This window comes from Acyrthosiphon pisum, chromosome X (genome assembly GCF_005508785.2).
Source record: "Acyrthosiphon pisum isolate AL4f chromosome X, pea_aphid_22Mar2018_4r6ur, whole genome shotgun sequence".
In the NCBI taxonomy this organism is placed as follows: domain Eukaryota; kingdom Metazoa; phylum Arthropoda; class Insecta; order Hemiptera; family Aphididae; genus Acyrthosiphon; species Acyrthosiphon pisum.
In genome coordinates, this window is record NC_042493.1 from 12144514 (window position 1) to 12166264 (window position 21751).

Genomic DNA, 21751 nt, shown 5'->3' on the forward strand with positions numbered 1-21751 from the left:
TAGAGGATTAGTGGATTTTATGTCATAAATAATTTAATCTGCAGCGTATTTTAACAACAAAAATAATAATAATTAATAATAATGATAGTAAACAGGAATAAAAAAAAAACCTTTCAACGAGATAAATTTTCAATATAATATTATTGGCATACAAATGTTATCTACCATATTATATAAATGGTACATTTATAAATATATGATTAAATGTATTGTAAGACACATACGCTACGACTCATGGCAATTTTTTCGGTAAATTTTCTCACGGAACTTCCTGAACATGGGACGTATAAATCACGGTCGTCTTATCAAATGCTATCGATCCATTATGCTTGCCCGGGGGTGGGCGGGGGTACGAGAAGAGGTTACGAGATAAAAATGGAAAAAAAATGTGGAAAGGAAAAAAACCTCTCCGTTTGTTTCCCCTGCTCGCCGGTCGGGAGAACTCTTTATATACAGCGTTGCAGAGCGCGTCCGGAGGAATCATGAACATTCATCAAATTCCCAAGGTTAACACACACACACACTCGGACAAACTCCCTCCGTTCGGACACACGCGGACGGATTGAAACCGGTTACGGTCGGGGCCCCCGAGAAGAGAATATTATTATTGGTTGGAAAAAAAATAATAATAAAATATATATATATAGGTGTATAATAATATTAAAATCCGTTTTTACTAGGTAGGTAGGTAGTTTATTTTTTTATATATTAAAAAAAACATCAAAAAACATTCACTTTTGTCATCCCCACCCCCGCGACCCGCACTCCGAAGGGTGTACACCACATGTTATTATATGCGTCGAGACAAGTGGCTGTAGGGAACGCGTCTTAAAAGTGACGAAAATCGCTGAAACAAAAAAGCAGCACTCGGCCCGCTCAAGAGAAAGAAAAAAACACGCGTCTTCGTGTGTTGTGGCAGACGTGTGTCTATTGTGTGTGGCCACGGTAACCGTGTATTAACATATTATATTATTGTTTGTCTTGTAAAATATTGTTAAAATAATAATATGATTTATCGAGACGTTTTTTAAATGTGACAAATCGACCAACTCTCATATTTATGTATATATATATTTCTATACCATCTTACAGAATATTATGTGTGCCTATTCGTCGCGAAGCAAACGACAGTCCGGCGGCCGATTATATATAATACGCTAACAACCGTTTTCACATTTCTCAGATTTCATTTCGGGTTTTTTTTTTTCATAGGTAAACATCTGGCAAAACGATGATTTACATCGAGTTCGTTATCTTGGCCTATAACTCCATAGTCGACAGTAAAATTAGCAATAAACGCAAAGTTATCATTTATTATTATTAGGTATATTATTTTCAAGAGGTTCAGTTTTTTAATAATAATAAAAATCGTGTCGCTTTGGACAGCTACCACGTCTGTCATTCAACACGATTTGGACGACGACAAAGAAAATAGTACCTATTACATATTCTTGTAGGTACGTAGGTATTACATGAGCCAAGTGGTGTGCGTTCAGAAAAAAACATTTATACCTATTTAGAAATGGGCTGGACGACTAGAATGCTGTTTTCCTAGTAATTTTTTTACAGTAAACCACGTTTGGTTTAACGACTCGTTTGGTATGACATTAAATGGAAGTAAGAATCAATTTTTGGATGTCTCTGTTCCCAGATAAAATTTGAAAAAAATATTACTGTTTTGACTTGCCAACTTTCTCGGTATTTAAGCACCGACGACAATCGATTAGAAGCAAACGTGAAATTGTTCAAATATTAACGCGGCGAGTTGGAAAAATCAGTGGTCCTGCCGAACTATTTTATAGTTTAACGGAGCGTCGGACGCCTCGCCGGGGTCGTCGAACGTTAAAGTCGTCGGGCCACCCGTTAATTTAAAAAGTTTTTCGTCGCGACGGTAAAATGCGCGTCGGATCGAACGATCGTTGGCACTGAAATACATACTCGTGTCACCTCGACCCTCGTCGAGTGAAATAATTAATAATATCATCAAATAATATATTATATTATTACCCTTGTGCATATTATAACCCTTCGCGGTTCTCTTGCGTCTACACACACCTATATACGTCTTACGATTTTACCGGCCGATTTGACGTGCCCAATATGACGCGGAAATAAATCAAAAACAGAAACAAACGAAAATAAAAAATCGTCGTAGCCCCCTTCAACGCCACCGACGGTATTATTATATATTTTTATATCCAGGAAACACGGACTATTAGACGCGCGCCGTCGATGGAACGTGAGCGACGGGAGGAGAGGACCAACCGCCCTGACCCATAGCTCACTACTACTCCTCACTTCTCGTCAAGTTCAATGTTTCTTTCATCACGGATATTTCCATCACGTCTGTCACTGCTCATTATCGAAACGAGTTTTCGTCCCGCGGGGGGAACCACACACACACGCATTAAAATAGGTAGGTAGATAAAAAATTATAATTTTTTTTTCTGTATATTATGGGTACACACACACACACGCACACACTTCTAATTTCGTGTTTCTCATGAGAAAACGCGACGAAACAATACAAAATCGCCTCGATATAACGAATAATAATAATAATAATAATAATAATAATAATAACACAATAAGCGACACAAATTTCAATTAGGCATTAATATAAACAATAAAAAGGCAATATTATATTATATTACAATAATGGTAAAAAGAGCAAAATAATATTATATTTTAACATATTATTTTGAACCGACGGCCCGAAACAACTACAGTGTACCCAGTGCAAAAATACACCTAAATAAATACATCAGTGTTTTTGTCCAAAGTCAATAACAATACATACGTATATTATATATATACTGGGGTACACGCGCGTTCGGTGCGGTCTATTTTGCCGCCGGGGGATGATTTGTGTGTGTATGGGGGTAGGGAGGTAAGGCTTGGAGGAGTTTACTGGCTGTCGGAGTCGTATTAGGATGGGGGTGGTTTTAGCCTCGGTTGGTAGGTACTCACATTGAATTCGACGTGTTCCAGTGCACGGTGAATGACTTGGTGCAATCACTGACAGTGGACAACAGGACCGTCTCGAAGCATATGAGCAGGACCAGCGTAAGGCACGACGTGATCTTGGTGCACGACACGCCACGCATAGTCGCTGACGTGGGCCGTCGCCCGGCGGCCGCGGACGGTGGCGAGAAGAATCGCAGGCAGCCCGGTAGCCCTGGGAACCCGAACAGGTTGTCGAACAGAACCATGGTTAGGTTAGGCGGTGGTGGTGATGCGACGGCGGTGGTCGGTCGGTCGGGTCGGCCGATATTATATCGCGGTCGGCGCAAAAAAAAAGTGCTCTCGTTAAGACGACAACTAGGGACGACTAGACACGCCGGGCCCGAGAGGTGTACTCCTCGGCCGATTTATCCCCTGAGCGTGTCCGCCGCGGACGGAATTACAGCACGCGTTACGCCACGCGAGTGTCGTTAACAGCGCGTTGGCACGGCGGCGGCCACGACGTAGTCACGTCGGTCGTGCGCGGCTGCTGCGTTGGCCCACGGCCGGAGCATAGTGTTTCCCGAAATGTGGAAAAGACGATGTCGTGCGGGCGCGTTTCTCGTCCAAGCGACTGTGGTTCTGCGGGGTGTGCGAAAAAACTATCGAACGGAACCCGCGGAAAGCTGATATTATAATGTTACGTTAAAAAAAGAAAGAGCGTATTTTTTTTTAAAAACTTTTTGAGAGCGACAAAATTCTACGAAAACAAAACAAAAATCGACTTAAAACCGACGACGACGGTACGGCGGTGAACGGACGCGCGAATGTAAAACACAGGCACAGACACACAAACGATACGGCTGACGATACGATACTGACGACGAGTGTCGACGGCGAAAACGTTCTCGCGGTGAACGCCGCACGCGCAACGGTCCGGCAACGCCGCGTGCCAAACACGGCGGCGGCGTCCCCTCTCCCCCCGCACAAACCCCTCATCCCACACCGCCGCCGACGCTTCTCCCGGCACCCCACGGCACGACGACGATACTCGGCGGCGGCGATACCGGCGCAGCCTGACGGCCCACGACCGACGCGCCATCTCCACGAACGGCTACATTCTATCGTTGTTGTCGTCGTCGTCGTTGTTGTTGTTGTTATTGTTGTGGTCGTTGTTATAACGAGGTGCCCACATCCGTCTCGGTCGCATCGTTCGAGTTGAAATAATAATAATGATAGTATCGCGTTCGAATTGTGGGTGAAAACACCCTCTCTACTTAAATCCGCGAGATAATTCCAAAATTAAGTAATAGTATTACTTCGGCAAAAGAAAAGTAAGTGTTGCCATGTTCGTCATGTAAAAAAAAAAAAAAACCAAATACTTATTTCGGGGTCAAACGATATAAGAGCGGATTGAGCAGATTAAATAATATTTGTAAACTATCTATTTAATCAGACTTTGAGAGTCAAGAATATATAGACAAGTGCATTATTTTATCTTGACGTAGAACACCTGGTCCATTGATCTAGACGACCGCGACGCAGGGAACATTAATAAATTGCGTAAAGCACAATGTGTGACGTCACAAATTCGATATTTCTATAGTGGCATTTTTCTGCCAACATTTCTGATCCAACAGACGAGATCGAAGAAAAGTCGCGTGGGCTACACAGAGCAATGCCGCGTGACAATAATTGAATACTGAACAACATTAAGAGGACGTCACACCCTCATGAGTAGTCTTCTTCATCTTACAAACATAAAAAAAAATAATTTACAAAAATAAATAAAAAAATAATCATATACAAGTACCTAAACAGCATTAACTAAATTAACGTTCAGGAAAATAATTTTTGCTCTGTTAGTTTTAATATTAGAGTTGAATAAAATCGATTAAATATATCAACATAATATATAACGTAATATTTACGTCGGGTTTTAAGGTATTTTAATTCTTAAGCATGACGAGCATCATGTATAATCATCTAAAATAGATAATATAATATATTACAATTATTTAACATTAATGATCATATTTCATAACTATCATAAAAATTAAAATATCGTAAAAACTAGACGTACGGAAACAGATAATGTTTTACTAAATAATGTCTTTGCTATATAATAGCTGCAGTTTCCAAACAGCATTAATTGGGAAATAACAATATTTTGTGAATATATTGAAGTGCTTGAATAATGAACATTTGACTGATAATATGGTATAAATATTTTCTTCTCATTATAACATATTATTATTGTACTATATGATTTTATAAAAATGTTGACTAAATATTTTGATAAAATTCACATGAAAATGTTTTTTGAAAATGTTTTGTACATTTTTTATAAAATATTTTCTAAGTATGAACTTCTTGGCCAAAGATTATAACTAAAATAATTCCTAATAATTTACGCAACTTTTTTTTAAATATTTTGACAATTATATTATTTTCTTGAAAATATTATTACCATAGTTAGAAAATATTAAAATGATGTGTGGGTTACCACATAGTCATCTAAGAGTAGCTAACTATATAATCGAGTAACTTCCGACTTCACTATAATATCGAGACTCTGCGATTTAGTTATCATATTATTATATTACCTATATTGTATAACCTGTATGTGAACTGAGCAATTTTTTTTCATAATACATTATGGGCGCAGTAGGCCAAAAAGTCAGAGAACAGAATAATTTATATTTCGGCCGAACAACTCCAGGCCTCCAGCACTCAGTCATTCCATCCGTCACTGTCCTCCCGAGCACTACCTACAACGTAAATTCTTCAGATAAAATTCTTTTGCAGATGTCTTTTTTTCGAAATGTTCGCTAGCAAGTCGTCACCGTCTGTCCTCCGTCAGTCCGATGCATGCGTACATGCGATGCATATAATAATATACAGTGCGTATAGAATTTAGTGTGTCGTCTTTGTCACACATGCCGTTTAGTTCTACAATATAATATATGGTTACACGACTCATTACGCGTTATAAAGCATAAACTTTACGTGTCTTGACTAAAAGGCGGCATTCGTGGTGAGCGAGTGTAGGACGGGTGGTGCAATTTCTACCCTGATATTATTCGAGTGGGTAACCATAAAGCCGGGTGGGTGTATGGTGGCAAAAGAAAAACTAATGTTCAAGAGTGTACCCATATGCAATGCGCAATGCAATAATATTATGTTTTACCTATATTATAATATCAATGCCGGTTTTTCCTATTTGTATTCTTATAATAATTTATTAAGAATTATTTATTTCACGTGTTCATTTGTATTTTAAATGATCGAATATGAATGCGTGATAAAAAAAAATATATCAATGAAGTAATTTGTTAGTAATATGCGTTGCGGAAAATATTTTTTAATTCTTTCATTTAAATAAAGTAAGTTTCCATACTTTAGCAATTTGTATTTATTACATTTAAGATTGAAATTATATTATTTTTTATTTAAAATTAATTTAGGCTTCAGCGTTTGACTTTTTTAAGCTAAAATGTCTGTAATTTTATTATTGAACTGCGAATCAATGAGCATATTTTACACTTCTACAATATTTGAAAATGTAGAATGATTAACGAAGTACTTTAAGTACTGTACTTACTTATAATTTGGGTGTTTTGCTGTGGTAAAGTTCTGCATGTCGTCGGCATAAATCGCAGGGTTCGTAAGTCCAAAATGATAAATTTTACAGAAGAGGAAAATAAAACGTTTCAAACATTTCGTCGGCCTAATTCAATACGCCCTTTGCTATTTAGACCGACGATGTGGGTCCATTGTACCTACAGTCAAATTAATCGATATTCAGCTGGTCCGCTCTAATATCAGATTCTGTAATCAATCAGTACCGCGTTAGGTTAAAAATAATATTATTACAGTGTAATGATCAGTGACAGTGTTGAAGACGGCTCCAGAATGTACTATTTTATATCTAAATATCATAATATTGCAATATTTTCCGATCGAACGTTTGTGGTCCATGTAATATAATATTATATTATTTTCGATAATATATTATATAGGATACCTACAACGATAAGGCCCCCCTACTGCCATCGTGGCCATTAATCGTACGTTTCATCTATAAACCGAATTGTGTACTTACATTTTTGTTGTCTCTCGAAAATCATCTGTTATTATTTTAACATAGTTATCGGATAGATTATGTACGCGTGATCCTATCGTGACGGTTATAGAATAATATGTGCGTGGGCACGAATCGCAGTTTGACGAAGAATAACAATATAATATTATGATCCACGCCATGTTCGATGGTAGGTACATTATAATATACGTATAATACACGGGTATATGCGTTACCATCAATGAGAATATTTATTTTTCTGTTCGAGATCATATCTTCTGCGGGTGTTGTGAAATTTAATATTCTGAAATTAGTGGGTAACGAATAATTATATAAATAATTTTATCCATTTCGTCAGTAATTATCTTCGAGCAAATCGGTAAAAAAAATTCAAATTGGTTAGTTCCTAAAAAAATATTGCGAGGTTCTTTCCCAACGGAGTAGGTATACATCAGCGTCTGGCATACCATCGTATCCGTATAGGTACCTTATGATACCTATATATAATATTATAATAATTAATTTTTATTTATTCGTTTTTAATTGTTCGTAGCAAGGCATTAGCGTTAGATTGAAAACGATAATCTCATCTCATTTTAGTTTTAATATTATAAAATACAAGTTCAAAGACCGAAGTTTTACAGCGAGAGAATGCGAATGAAGTTTTACATATTTTTTGTATTAATAAGCTATAAAATATAAATTATAATTAACATGACGTTATATCTACAAAGGTACAAATATGTCAAGTTTTTGAAAACGATTCGTAGATCTGCAGAAATCAAAACTCAGATAATTGTTGAGCTGTTTTGTTGTTATATTATAATCTATTTTATATATAAATTAATGTTTGTCACTGCAGCAAATCTCTCAAACACAATAATATCAGAATTATCTGAAGTATGGCTTAAATTTTTTTTTTATCATTTATATTATTTTTATTGACGCTCCTATTATTTAGCAATAATAAGAATACAAATATTAAAATATTGAACAATTATTTATAAGGCTATTAACATTTAGATGGTTTGAATTTATTGTAGGTAAGTACCTACATTAATACTTTATATTTAATAAGTATTATCAAATATAAATATGTTTCTAAATTTAATTTAAATAATATAGTTTCATTTTGAATACTTATGTTTTATGTAATATTGAGAAGTTATACATAAAAAGACGGTTAAATATTTATAACTAGTTTTATAATAATTATATATTATAATATATGTATAGAGGTACCTATATAATATCCATTGTAAATATGTATTTATTTTTTTGTCGTTGAATAATTAATTAATAATTTATTACCTTATAATATTATGTGGCAGTGAATTTTATTGAAGTTATCACATTACAGAAGAATGTCATTGGATATATTTTTACGAGTACAACTGATGATAGGTAGGTACCTTTTTGCAAGCAGAAAATGTCATTGTAATTATGTGCATGAATATGACTATATCAGACTATATGAGTATAATACTATAATGTATTTTGTTGATAATACGTTCCAACTATATTCGAATGAAACACTTTAATGGATTTAATATGTTTATACTGATAAATAATATCACTCCAGGGTTATGTATTATTTTGTCGTTGGTTATACACATAAAATAGGTGTACCTATGACCTGTGTCAAAATAAATAATAGATAAGAATTAATAATGAAATATCATAAGAAATAAACAGACACTTTGCAATGTTCAAAAGAAGACACTAAAATACTGAATGGAATTTTAATGAAATTTTAACGTAAATAACACAACAAAATACATTTAGTTATAATTTTATAAACTATTAAAATGATTAAGTGATTGACTCATAAATTCATAGACAATATTATATTATCTATATACAAAAATCGAAAATATTATTTATTTATTTTTTTCAAATCGCCATTCACTATTAAATTTTATTTATTATTGTAATACTAACACAAAAATTACACATTTTGTGTTTCATAAAATATATAGAAACGAAATATACATTAAATTCTGACCGCCGGTTAAGTATATCTCTTTTATTTTTCAAACACTCCAATGAATATTATTAACATTAACATACGTGTTATTAATAGTTGTACCTAACTTAACACCTATACATTTCAAATATACGATAATAATTGTAAATAAGGTTTAGGATTTGTAATGCAAAATGATTTACTAATACCTAATAGTAATAATAATATTTTACGAGAATGCACAGACACTATATGTAAATTTAAATTTTGTTTTCACGCCTTTGCTATGACATTACATTTTGTAATTTAATTGAATTCATTGTTTTTTACTTGTGAAATTATGGAGGCGTGTAGTCTACCTTTCGCTACACTAATGTAAAATCAATATCCGAACGCAACGATCAATAATAACAATTCGTTAGTATTATATGCCACGCATATAATGGGCTGTGGCTTTTTATTATTATTCCAAGATTTATATGTCTCTGCATACCCGCCGGCAAACTTAAATGTTACACTACTGCGCACGAGTATATTTTTAAACACATAGCATAATGTTATACAACAAGTATTTATGTTGGTAAAGTATTTATATATAACATGCATGGCTTCAATTGCTTAGGAATTTGTCGGGGCAAATGATACTAATTAATTAAACAGTGTATTACTGTTGTACAAACAACCATTTGGTCATTAGCATTCAATAACGAAGTGAACATAGGCCTCGGTATAACGCGGAGAAGGAAAGATTTGCCCGGTAGCAAGTGAAATTAGTGTTTAAGTAATAATAATAATATAATAATATTATACACAACGCAAATGTAGTATACAATTAATCGCGTTGTAATTTAAATACCAATTGCAGTCACTAATAGTGAGTTGATCCGTGTACCTATATATTATTATATGCAATGCACGTTTTTGTATTATACAGAAAAAATAAATAAACGATTTAATGTTTTATAATATAATATTATATATTATTATGTTTAGTGGACACGGTATTATATATAAGTAATATATTGTATGTACGCGTGCACCGTGCGCGTTTGTATGTATATGAGCGAGCGAGATGAATGATGACGATTCCCAAGGTCTTCGAGCAATACCTAATAATCTGGTTTTATTTTTTTTTTATTATTACAGAGTTAGGTATATAGGTATATACCCTTACACGACGAATACGGTTCACCGAAAACGGACACCGTGATGCTGCTGCAGGAGTGTCGTATACAGAACCTGCAACACGAGAAAGACGCGTGTCTATGTTATTATATTATTATACATAATAATAATGATAACGAACATTTTGTTAGTTATTACTTGTTAAGTATCTACACCATATATATATACTACCACTGTTACAATACACATATTATATAATACATGTATCTATATTATTGTTATCATGGTTCGCGTGAACGTGCGTTATGAAGAAAACCGTTTGGTGGTACCCAACAGACAATGATTTTACGCGTCTCTGAATTCAACTCGTTGTTTTTACCTGTATAAAATTAAATGCGTACTATTCGCGTAGTTTTTTCATATTTATTTTGCCGGTTGCAAATGCCAGGACGCACTGCGCGAGGTTTTTCATTATTGTTGGAAAATTCTACTATACACGCGCTCGTTCGAATAGTTTGCCGTACGGTGGTCTTATTGGTACCTACCTACCTACAAGAAGTCAAGAAATACATAAATTATAACGTCTATATATATATATATATATATATATATGGGCACTTATTATACCTATTATCCATAATATATAGGAGCCATCCTCCGTATCAACCGCGCCTGGAAATAAACGGTAAGTACCCATATTATAATAGCCGTTTAAAAAAAAATCATATTATTATGAACTCACGATATTGTTTTTCAAAAATACTCGAGTCGTTTAACCGTCGACATTATAGGTATTTAAGTCACGATGTTCACCGTCGAATATATCGCCTCTCCGTTACACACGAACCTCGCGGATCGCAATAAAATTAGAATACGACGACAACTAATATAAATCGGTCAATTAACTGGATAATGAACCAAACCTTTACTACCTATATAACCGTATTAATCGACGTATAACGGGGATCTATGTAAGACAAGCTAAATGTATTCTTATGACTTTCTTGAACAATATATTAATGCAGTTAATACCGCAACTACCTACTATTTATTTTGATGACAATATAATATAATATACATTTTATTATGATAAGTGATTATTTTGTTAAACCTACTGTGTGGAAGTTACGTATTTTTTTTTCCTCAAGAGATTAACATACCTATATAAATTCCAAGATTATTAACTATTACTACCTAATCGATTGTTTATGCTAATTAATAGGTAAAACAGCACAAATGCACAATGGTTAGGTATAATGTAATATTACATAATATAATTACCAAAAATAAAACAATTCAAATACCATAATAGCTACGCAAAAGCGGAACAGGTGCAGCTGCGGAATTGAGCTCCACAAGTTAATATAATATCTAATGAATCAAACCTATATATAATATGTAGATACGCAATCATATGAAATGACGGTGGTTATACCTAGTCTAGAGATGGAGAATTCACGTAAAAAGAATATCGGTCAATTTACTAATAAAGTGTTAAAAATGGTAAAATTGAATCTAAGCAGGATAAATAACAAAATTTTTTAGACCCTTCTTTTTTATTAGTAAATACGTTTTTTAATACTATTGTTATATTCTTGACAAATTTAATTCTTTCGAACAATAGCAATAAAGAACTAAAAATGGATTAATTATTGTTCTGTAAACATTATGAATATTACACAACAGGCGCAGATCCAGAAAATTTTAACAGGGGGTGCTCAAAAAGAAGGTGGGCAAGTGGGTGTCGCTCTGCTTTATAGTAGGTTACAATAATATAGTCTGTAATGGATGATGTTAAATTTGAATTCAATGATACAAATATACAATATCATTGTATAAGAAAAACGGTTCTGAGCGTTTAAAATTTAAAATGTCCGTAAACAGCTCAAAACGGCTCAAAATATTTTGTACATTTTATCAAGTATGGGAATTGATAAGATGTTATATATTATGTAAATTTTAAGTATATCTACAAGTATTCGTGTTTGAATTACAAGAAAATCGCTACATGCCTACTCATGCCTATACATAAGAAATCCAGAAAATATACAACGATGTAAAAACTTAATTGAACTTTCCGGTAGATATTTTTTTTTGATAAAGGTAGACATAGATGCTAATGAGGAATCTTGTATTAAATTTTCTAATTTTAGATTCAAAAATAAAAATTTTCATGAATTTCTAACTCAAAATAATTTGCACATTTTTATGATTTTTATGTAATTTGTCAACATTTGAACTTTAAATGCTTATAAGAAAAAATGTTGACTGAATTTTTAAAATTTTTCAACTGGCATCGTAACAATATATAATACATTTTCAAACTTTAAAATGTTATTGACTTTCATAGAAAAAAATACTTATAAAATTGGAAACTAAAAATGTTCAAAACAAATCAAAATATTTTGAAAATTGTATCGTGTACCTATAGAAAATGCTAATATAAACATTCAGTGAAAATTTCATGTATCTGGTTATTTATTTTTGAGTTACACCAAAAACCAGAATCGATTTCGTCGAAAACCGATTTTGCTTAAAATTTCCCGTTTTCCCTAATTTTTATTTTATTTTTCCCGGCGTTTTTAAAACTATTGTAATTTTAAATTTTGACCATCTGAATGAACCAACTAGATTCATTTTCCCATCGATCGAGATACTGTTGAAGAAAATCGAAGTAGTTGTATTTCCCCAAATACGGCGATGATAGAAACAAAGAAAAAAATTTAAAAAATTTAAAAAAACACATCCACACATCGCTCCGATCAGAATTTAAAAAAAAAATGGTTACAGCTTTATTTTTTAGATTATTATATAAATTTATTTTATTAGTGGCTTACATGATATTATTATCAATTTGATTATTCTGAATCATTTGTAATTTAGGGCGATTGTAAATTGCACCCACATTGAGCAAATAGCAAATAGCAAAAACAGTAAAGTAAATTGCACCCGGTGTTTTTCGGTTTCTAAAATGGATATAATTAAATGCCCCCATAGAATCTAAATGATCTAGAATTCATCGCTGTCCATTTTAAGTACTGTTGTTCATTTCTTGATGTAAAAGGCGAACGTTTATTGCTTTAATCGTTATGATATTAGCGATATCAATGACTTTACGTAGGTAATATTTTAGTAAGTCGTTTGCGTGCAACAGTGCAACACAACACAACATGGAAATAAGTACTGTATTTAGCCATAAAGGTTAGGTTATATTTTGAACAGCTTATTAGTTATTATACTCTTTCATATTATTTAATTTAAAAAAAATGCAATTTTTCATTTTTATCTGTTCATTTATTTTAACCAAACCAAAAAATCATTTTTCCAGGACTCTGATAGCCGCCTCTTTTGGTGTCTTCTGGATAATATTGAATGGTAATCATAAAAATGATTTATCTGCTAGATGCAATTTACCACATAGAAATTTATACCTGAAATACAGTGGGCACAATTTAAATTGAAAATGTATCATGCAATTTTTTACCTACCATAGTACCTAATAAATTATAAATAAATTGCACAATTTTTTTTATTTAATTGAATATTCTCGTATATAAATACCAGAGTAATTAGTAATTATCAATTTGTACGTTAGTATTCTTTTTGTAAAAATAGTGCACAAAGAAATCTCATTGGCGTCCTTTAGACGCTCACTGAACTGAAAGGTTACTATTAATCAAAAAGATATTTTATAATTAAATTTGTTTACTTGGCGTGTACCAATTTTGTGTGATTCTTGTGACTATTGTTCTTATTAGACATTAAACAGAATGCAATATACAAAGTTCAGTTTTTTCTTGGTTTTTTTTTTTGCGTAAATAGTTACCCAATGAATTTATAATTATATTTTAATAATACACTTATACTTTATCTATTTGTTTAAATAAGTATTGTGTTCTACGTATTTTTTTTTTAATATTTTTATTTTTAACTAATAATTATATTATTACTATAGTAATATTATATATGGTTAAAATCGTGATAAAAGTTATTGATTATTTATAATTATCCAATACCTAATAAAAATATAAAAAATATATTTTGTACAATGAAAACAAGATTTATTATGTGATATGTTATTGAGCATATCTACATCATTATACATTTATGGTTTGAACGTGAAGAACATAATATTAGCGCCCTCAGATAATATTTAAATATTTAATCCATAATAATATTATTATGGATTAAATATACTGTATATATTATAGTATTATATTTTATTTATATAAGAGAAATTAATAAGACTACAAGTAAACCAATTTGTATTGAATAATAATATAAATATACGGAACAGCAATAATCTGCTGCACTGATGATATAACTATTGATTTTGCATTGGTACATTTCGTCGCTTAAAGTATTTCATTAAATTAAATAACATATTTTAAGTACCTACCTATTAAATATAGATAGCATAACATTATAATAAGAAGCGATTTTATAATTTCGACATGTATCGAAAAATAATATTCTAAAATATTAAAATGCAGTTCATCGACCCACGACGACCGTGACGGTATATTACGCGTACGATGTATAATTAAATACATAATAATAATATTAAAGGTTGATAATATTAGCGCGCTAGCTGTATACAACTGTGTACAGAAACCATTTTAAATTAAATAAAAGCACTTTAATGATATCAGTTGATCTAATTATCTTATACTTGACGAATAAGTTCGTTCCCGTCTGTTCAAATCAACAGCGTTGTGTTTTGTATGAAGTATCACACTGAAATTATATATATATATTATATGCATATACAGGGTTATTCACCGACGATACTCACCCTTCTTTTAATAATACAGTTGTTTAAAATGAATTATGAACATTTTAGAATTATAATATTTTAGATACTCATAACTCACTTAAAACCCATTCAGAGAACAGAGATAATGTTCTTAAATTTAGTTTTGATAATAGATCAATCCACTCTAATATTTTAACCAACAACATAAAATTGGAACTGACCTGGACGTACATTTTAGTATATTATGCATTAGTAAGACAACACATGCGGGTACGACGTCCTCTCAAAGACCATGTTTTAAAAATCCTTGAAATACATGTTTTGTACAACTTAAGGAGTGTCCTGTGGATAATTTATCTGAAAATGTTAGATATCAGAATCAAAATTCGTACCAGTAGTTTTTGAGTTATTTAACATTGTGCGCTAATGATATGGCCTATCTTATAAGACATGAGGACTATAAAGCAGATAATTTGAACATTTTAATAATTCATATTAATCTATCAACATAAATAATAATTTGTAAAAATAGCCCAATTATAACAAATACTACATCTAATATTAGGTATATATATGTTTTATATTTTTGTAAAACCAATTTTAAGGTCTATACTATCCTTAGTACCTACAAACATTTTAATAAATGTGAAACTACTCGAATTTTGAATTAGGTACATCAAATGTTCAAAAACATAATCCATTAAATAATTTTTCAGTAAAAGGTGAGTGTTTTCATTTGAAAACTAGAAGTTTGTATCGCTATAGGACACTATACTTGAGTAGTACAAGAAAATTTAAGAATTTATAAAATTGCTCATTAAGTATATTAAAACATTTCAAAGATTAGAATTTGAATATATTAATATTATTATAGGAATAAACGGGGGTTGGTGTGCTTGGTGAATCATCCTGTATAATCCCTACGTAATATGTACCTACATATATATACGCAGGTAAATTACCTTACATTACCTACCCGCCGGACGGTCGTCTCACTTTCCTCTACATAGAATGTTTACGCTCACTGTATCATCCCACGTATTTTGGTCCTTTATTCTGCACTCGGGCGTATTATAAAGACACGGATTGTTCGCATGCAGACTACTCTCCGCTCTATCGGTATACGTATTATAGAGCTCCCGTCTCGCCGTCATACAAGCATTGTCTATACAGTACAACAACGGCGTATATAATAGTATAATGCAATATTAGTAGGCGCAGCTGTAATTCGAAAAACACATCGAGCACTGTAAGTTCAAACTCGACATGCTCGGCCGTTTATAATATACAGTAGAATCGTTTGCGATACTAAAAGAAATTCGTCTAATTCAAGAACTACGTGCTTACCTTCCGAATACAACCATCATATAATTATTCTAAGACACACACTCTTTCTTTCTCTCACCTCTCTGCAGCGCTATGAACAATTGAATAAACATACACCACAGCCCTTCAGATATGAAAATATACAATATATTAATACTGCACATCAACAAAGAAATATTAATCAATAATATTCTGGATAACAGGGTGTCATTGCGTGGCAACGAAAGCGACGGAAAAGCACATCTAGCACCAAAAAGCGCAATAACATCTCACCATTCCCGATTTCCAATACAACCTAAAACTGACATATATTATATTGTGGTACTCCATAACAAAATAAAACACAACTACAACTGGCAAGTTAAATTGAACTCGCAATACACAAAATTAAATTAAATAAAACAAGACGTCACACAATGGACACGCAGCCTTAGGAAATATCAAAGAAACTCGAGGTAGCTAGTATAATAACCAGGTTATACATATCGGTCACATCCACATCATTCACGCACTTTTCACAAAGAACCTACAACTCTATTCCTGATTCGATCAAAATCAATTTTTTTATCACCACAAAATTCTTGAACAAATCATGATACTAAGTTGTTTTTTAAGTATTGATGAACACAAACAGCGGCGGAAAAAACGATAAGATACAATAAGATATGTTGGTTGTAATGTTATTTTAATTATGGTAATAATATATTCAATTAGATATTTGTGTTTTCCTAATGTGTTTATGTGTCTGCCTAGCTATTACATAATAGTATTCCTGTAGATTAAAATATTAGGTACCTTATATATAATACATTTTATAATAGGTAGGTACATATTATTTTTTCATTACTCTAAAGTATAAAAATATAATATATACCTAGTAATATTATTTTTATCATCAACAAATCCAATGTAGTTGTGACAAGGTTAATTTTCATTATTGCGATCATTTAAACCAAGGGGCTGCAACTCGCAACCCTCATAGCAATTTTATGTAGCCCTCGAGTAAAATGTATAAACTGTATAAAAATAGACATTATTGTGTATAAAAACCATGAACTAAGATAGAAGTGACTGGAAACAGTGGATTAAAACTTTGTTTGGTTGTAGATACCTTGTTAAATTAATTAAATACCCAACAGTTATGAACTGAAATAAACTCAATTTGATATTACTATACATTTTTGTTTAAAATAAAATAAGGCATATTAAAATTGTGGCCCGTGAAAAATGTATTTACAACCCACACAGCATTTAGGAAATGATAATTTTGTGAATATTTTAAAGTGCTTGAATAGTTAATATTTGACTAGTAACATTTTATGAATGTTTCATTCTCATTATAAGAAAATATTACACTATATTATGATTGCATAAACATGTTGACTTAATATTTTTATAAAGTTTCCGTAAAAATGTTTTTTTTTGAAAATATATAACTAAAATATTTCCTAAATATTTACGCAACTTTTTTAAATATTTTGACAACTGTATTATTTCTCTGAAAATATTTTTATCATAGTTACGAAATATTTTTATGGTGTGTGAGAATTTTTAGTCCTTTAGATGAAAAAAATTGCTGACCTTTGATTTAAACAATAATATTATTGTTAATATTGTTAATATAATATGATATAAATATACAATAATATATTATAGGTACTAACATCACATTCACAGTTATATGAATTAAATATATAATGTTGGTTTGACAATTAAATATATTTTCGGCTGAATACACCAATACAATATTATTGTCGAACTAACGTAGTTTTTTGTTGAAATAATCATGTTTTTTTTCTTTTAGTGTTGTGTTCACAAAATTTAAATACCTACAATAAAAACTAGATTTTTAAGTGCTGATACCATCAGTCAATCCGCGTGGATGAGGTCATCACGTATACTAAATACAATATCTTATGACTGCGTTGTTTTGATAGGATGTGGTAGAGGGTTAAATGTATAAATACGCTAATGTATGCATAATCATGAATTATAATATATTAAGGTATACCGTGGTAATATCGCGCAAGACTGAATATTTACTTAAGTATTTAGAGGACGTTATTACTTATTATACCACATATTTTAAGGGATTCGATACACAGGCAATTTGAATGGAACTTTAATAAAAATAAAATATATTCGAATACTTATTCAAAGTAACTTCAAATGATCGATGTAAGTACTATGAATATGTATTGGTTCGTAAAAATAACGATTTTACATAATTTTTAAAATTATGCATATAATATATTATATAGGTACGTTATGTGCAACATTATAATATTGTAGTATACGTACAGTAAAAACTCTATATATATATGGTGGTTAGTTACGGAGAGTATAAAACCATTTATTAGGTTTTGTATTTTTTTAAATGCATGATAAGTAATTGTATATTAAGTATAATGTATTATGTAAATAAAAAGTATAAAAGAAAATTTACATTTATTAATTGAATATAAAGGTATACATTGTATTTAATATAGTGAAAGTGTAGGGTTACCCAATTATTATTTTTAATAATTTAAAAAAAAATCTGTCATTATTTTGTAATTGTTAATTTTACTTGCACTTTCGTAGCTAGTGTTGCGTGTAATTTTGTGGAAGGTGAAGTATACGCAATTGGGAACTACAGTTTGTAGCGTCCTCTGTCCATGTCCACTATTAAGAGTGTCCCGTATCCATTATTGAGGGATTAAATATCTATATTACCTAACTAAATGATGTATATTTTAGCCGAGGAATTCAATAATGTTCCCTATTAAGAACTTATCCATTTTTTAGATGTGTTTATTAATAACTGAGGTTTCACTCTAGTAATGCGGGATCACATTTTAAATGTAATAAATTGATGAACTGCTAACATAAGGTAGGTACCTACTACCTAAAATATTAGTAAATTATAACATTCAGTGGAGTTTTTATAAATTCTTACATAGGCTATAAGCTAATTGCTTCGATCGTTTCTTATATGTACCTAATATATTTATATTATTTATCATAACTAACGCTTGCTTGATTGTTAAACAGAGAAAAATAAGTTATCATCACTGACAACTCATGTTCCTCAATCCAACCAAAAAAAAAACACACACACACACTCTAACATAAGTCATAACCTAATGCCGCCGTTGATGCCGTTAATGCCGTTATTTACGATGATATTATTCTATCTACTGCAATAGTATTAGTAGGTACTTACTGAGTAAAGGTATATAGTAGTATTTATGTATGTGTTTAGTATATATATATATATATATATATATATATATATATATATCTTTACGATGACCCAACATCGATGTGCGTCGGTTCTACCTATACAGAAAATATTTTCCGTTGTCGTTTGTGCAATTGGACGTTGTCGATGCTCATCGGAGTCTTGATTACCATAGCTGCCCACTAGCTGTTAACGAGTTCATAGGCTCGTTAGGAAGTTTAATTACTCGCTTGCACACTAAACTTATACATGCATCTCTTGCTAGGTACGTCTATTCATCGTTATTCCACGTCAATCCACTCCACTTTGTCTTGCTCGGCTAAATTTAATAACTCAAATCGAATCTCTCGTCTAAATAATTGTATCCTGCCACGTTTCCGACACAAGAGTTGTGTCTATATACGGCTATAAAATATATATTATATAATATTGTGCTATACGCGTGCTTTTGGTCCACGACTCTTATGGGTAGGTATAATAGGTACATAGTTACAATAAGTCAAAATGTTATAAAACAAATACGTACGACACATTTTGTTTGTAATTAAAAACTATCGATTAAATGTTATGCACGTAATATTATTAATTAATGATTAAATTATAAAAAAAAATACTTTCCAAGCGCACCGTACACGATGCAATTATATTTATGAATAGTTAATATGTTGTTAAAATTTAACAACTTCACAATTATGATTACATGTAGTCATTATACACAACCACAGAAATGGACCTCTAAGGGCCCAGGGGTAGATACCTGGTTGTGGATCCACATTAATGAAAAGAATTTTAAATACAGTCATGTTCTTATCCATGTTTGAACACTATATATTTTAATATTGGCTTGCCGTACCAGCCCTTAATTTTATAACAACTCAGTAGCCACTGACCACTGTTGAAAAATAATAACAATTATATTATCACCATTGATCGATTTATTAAACTTATTATTTTATACAAATAATCAATGGTATTAGGTACTACATAATTCAATTTAAAGTAAAATACTAAAATGTTTGTTTTTTTTTTTTTAATAATGGAATTGAATAGTCTGAACAATTATTATTGTTTTACTTTAATACTTACTTAAAATATTACTCAAGTATAATAACACAGAACTAACATTTTATATAATACTATACTTTTATCATAGTATTATTTTGAATAAAATAATATAATTTAAAAGTTTAAATTTGCATATATACATTAATAAAATTAAAAAGCAATAACGAGGTAGGTACATTAATTTTTCTGAATTATAAGCTGAAAATATTAAAAGAATAAAAATAATAATATTCTTCAATTTCAAAATAATTAGAAATGTAGTAATTAAGTAAGTGTTATATTATCCCTCGTTATATATTTTTTAAAAATATATAAAAATTATTTCGAAAAATCCCGCTATCAAAATTGTACACGCTCTTCTAGAAAAAATCTTCTCTACTCCCCTGAAGTGTTTTTTTGTTTCACACATGACTATCGGTACTTATATAAATGTATATTACAATAATACGCACATAGGTACCTACTTGATTTTTCGTAAAATAATTTCACTCAAAATGATACAGAGATTTTAATTGCATTTTCAACAAGATAGTAGGCAGGTACTCGCAAATATGTAAGCGTCTAGTCTCTAGAAGAATGAGTGTAAGACCAGCAACCGAAAAAAAACTTTTTAAAATAATATATCAAATTAAAAAATCTATGTTTAAAATAAAGTATACTTTGTATAATATTATATTCGTCATGTTGAATATTGTCAAATGTATTTTATTTTAAAACATTTAACGTCTAAATGTTATTGATTATATAGAATGTGTCATTCGTTTATTTTGGAGGTTATGCTGTTGGTAGTGAACTTTTCAATACCTATAGGAAACGATTTAATATTGATACACTTTAATTAAATATAAACTGTAGTTTGTAATACTTCGTTAATTATAGTGCCCAATCAGATATTTGTAGGCAGAGGATGATTAAAATACAAATTCACAAAAAGAATCATGACTCACGAATATATATTTTTGTGGTGTTATTTAAATCAGAGGAATTGTATAGTAGCTAAAAATACTTGGTAGAAGGAAACTGTCTTTTATTGTGTAAATTCACGCAAGTTATCTAATCAGTGATCAAAATCATTTATCTTTTAATGAAACTATCATACTTCTGATATGGTTGTCCAAATAAAAAAAAGACCATTCTTACCCGATGAAATTATTTTTGTAATACACGATATTAATATTGGTGTCACTTACGCGCTAGTTCAATTATTCTGACTCATAATAATAAATAATAATAATAGTACATACATACTATTCGCATAATAAA

General features: G+C 31.1%; 1 protein-coding gene and 1 long non-coding RNA gene across 2 annotated transcripts in view; both read right to left on the bottom strand.

Moving 5' to 3' along the window:
• LOC100161694 (ephrin-B1) overlaps positions 1–3856 on the bottom strand; it is a 239267-nt gene extending 235411 nt beyond the window's left edge. Inside the window, exon 1 of the mRNA XM_001942857.5 lies at positions 2971–3856. Within this exon, the coding sequence (XP_001942892.2) occupies positions 2971–3212 (242 nt within the window). The 5' untranslated portion in view covers positions 3213–3856. The remainder of the gene's footprint in view (positions 1–2970) is intronic.
• A 9649-nt stretch (positions 3857–13505) lies between these two features.
• On the bottom strand, positions 13506–13993 carry LOC103309807. Its single transcript, XR_510846.1, has 2 exons — positions 13828–13993; positions 13506–13549 (listed from the first exon to the last, which is right to left on the bottom strand). It is a non-coding gene; the product is annotated as an uncharacterized LOC103309807 (long non-coding RNA).
• Between the last annotated feature and the right edge of the window lie 7758 nt (positions 13994–21751).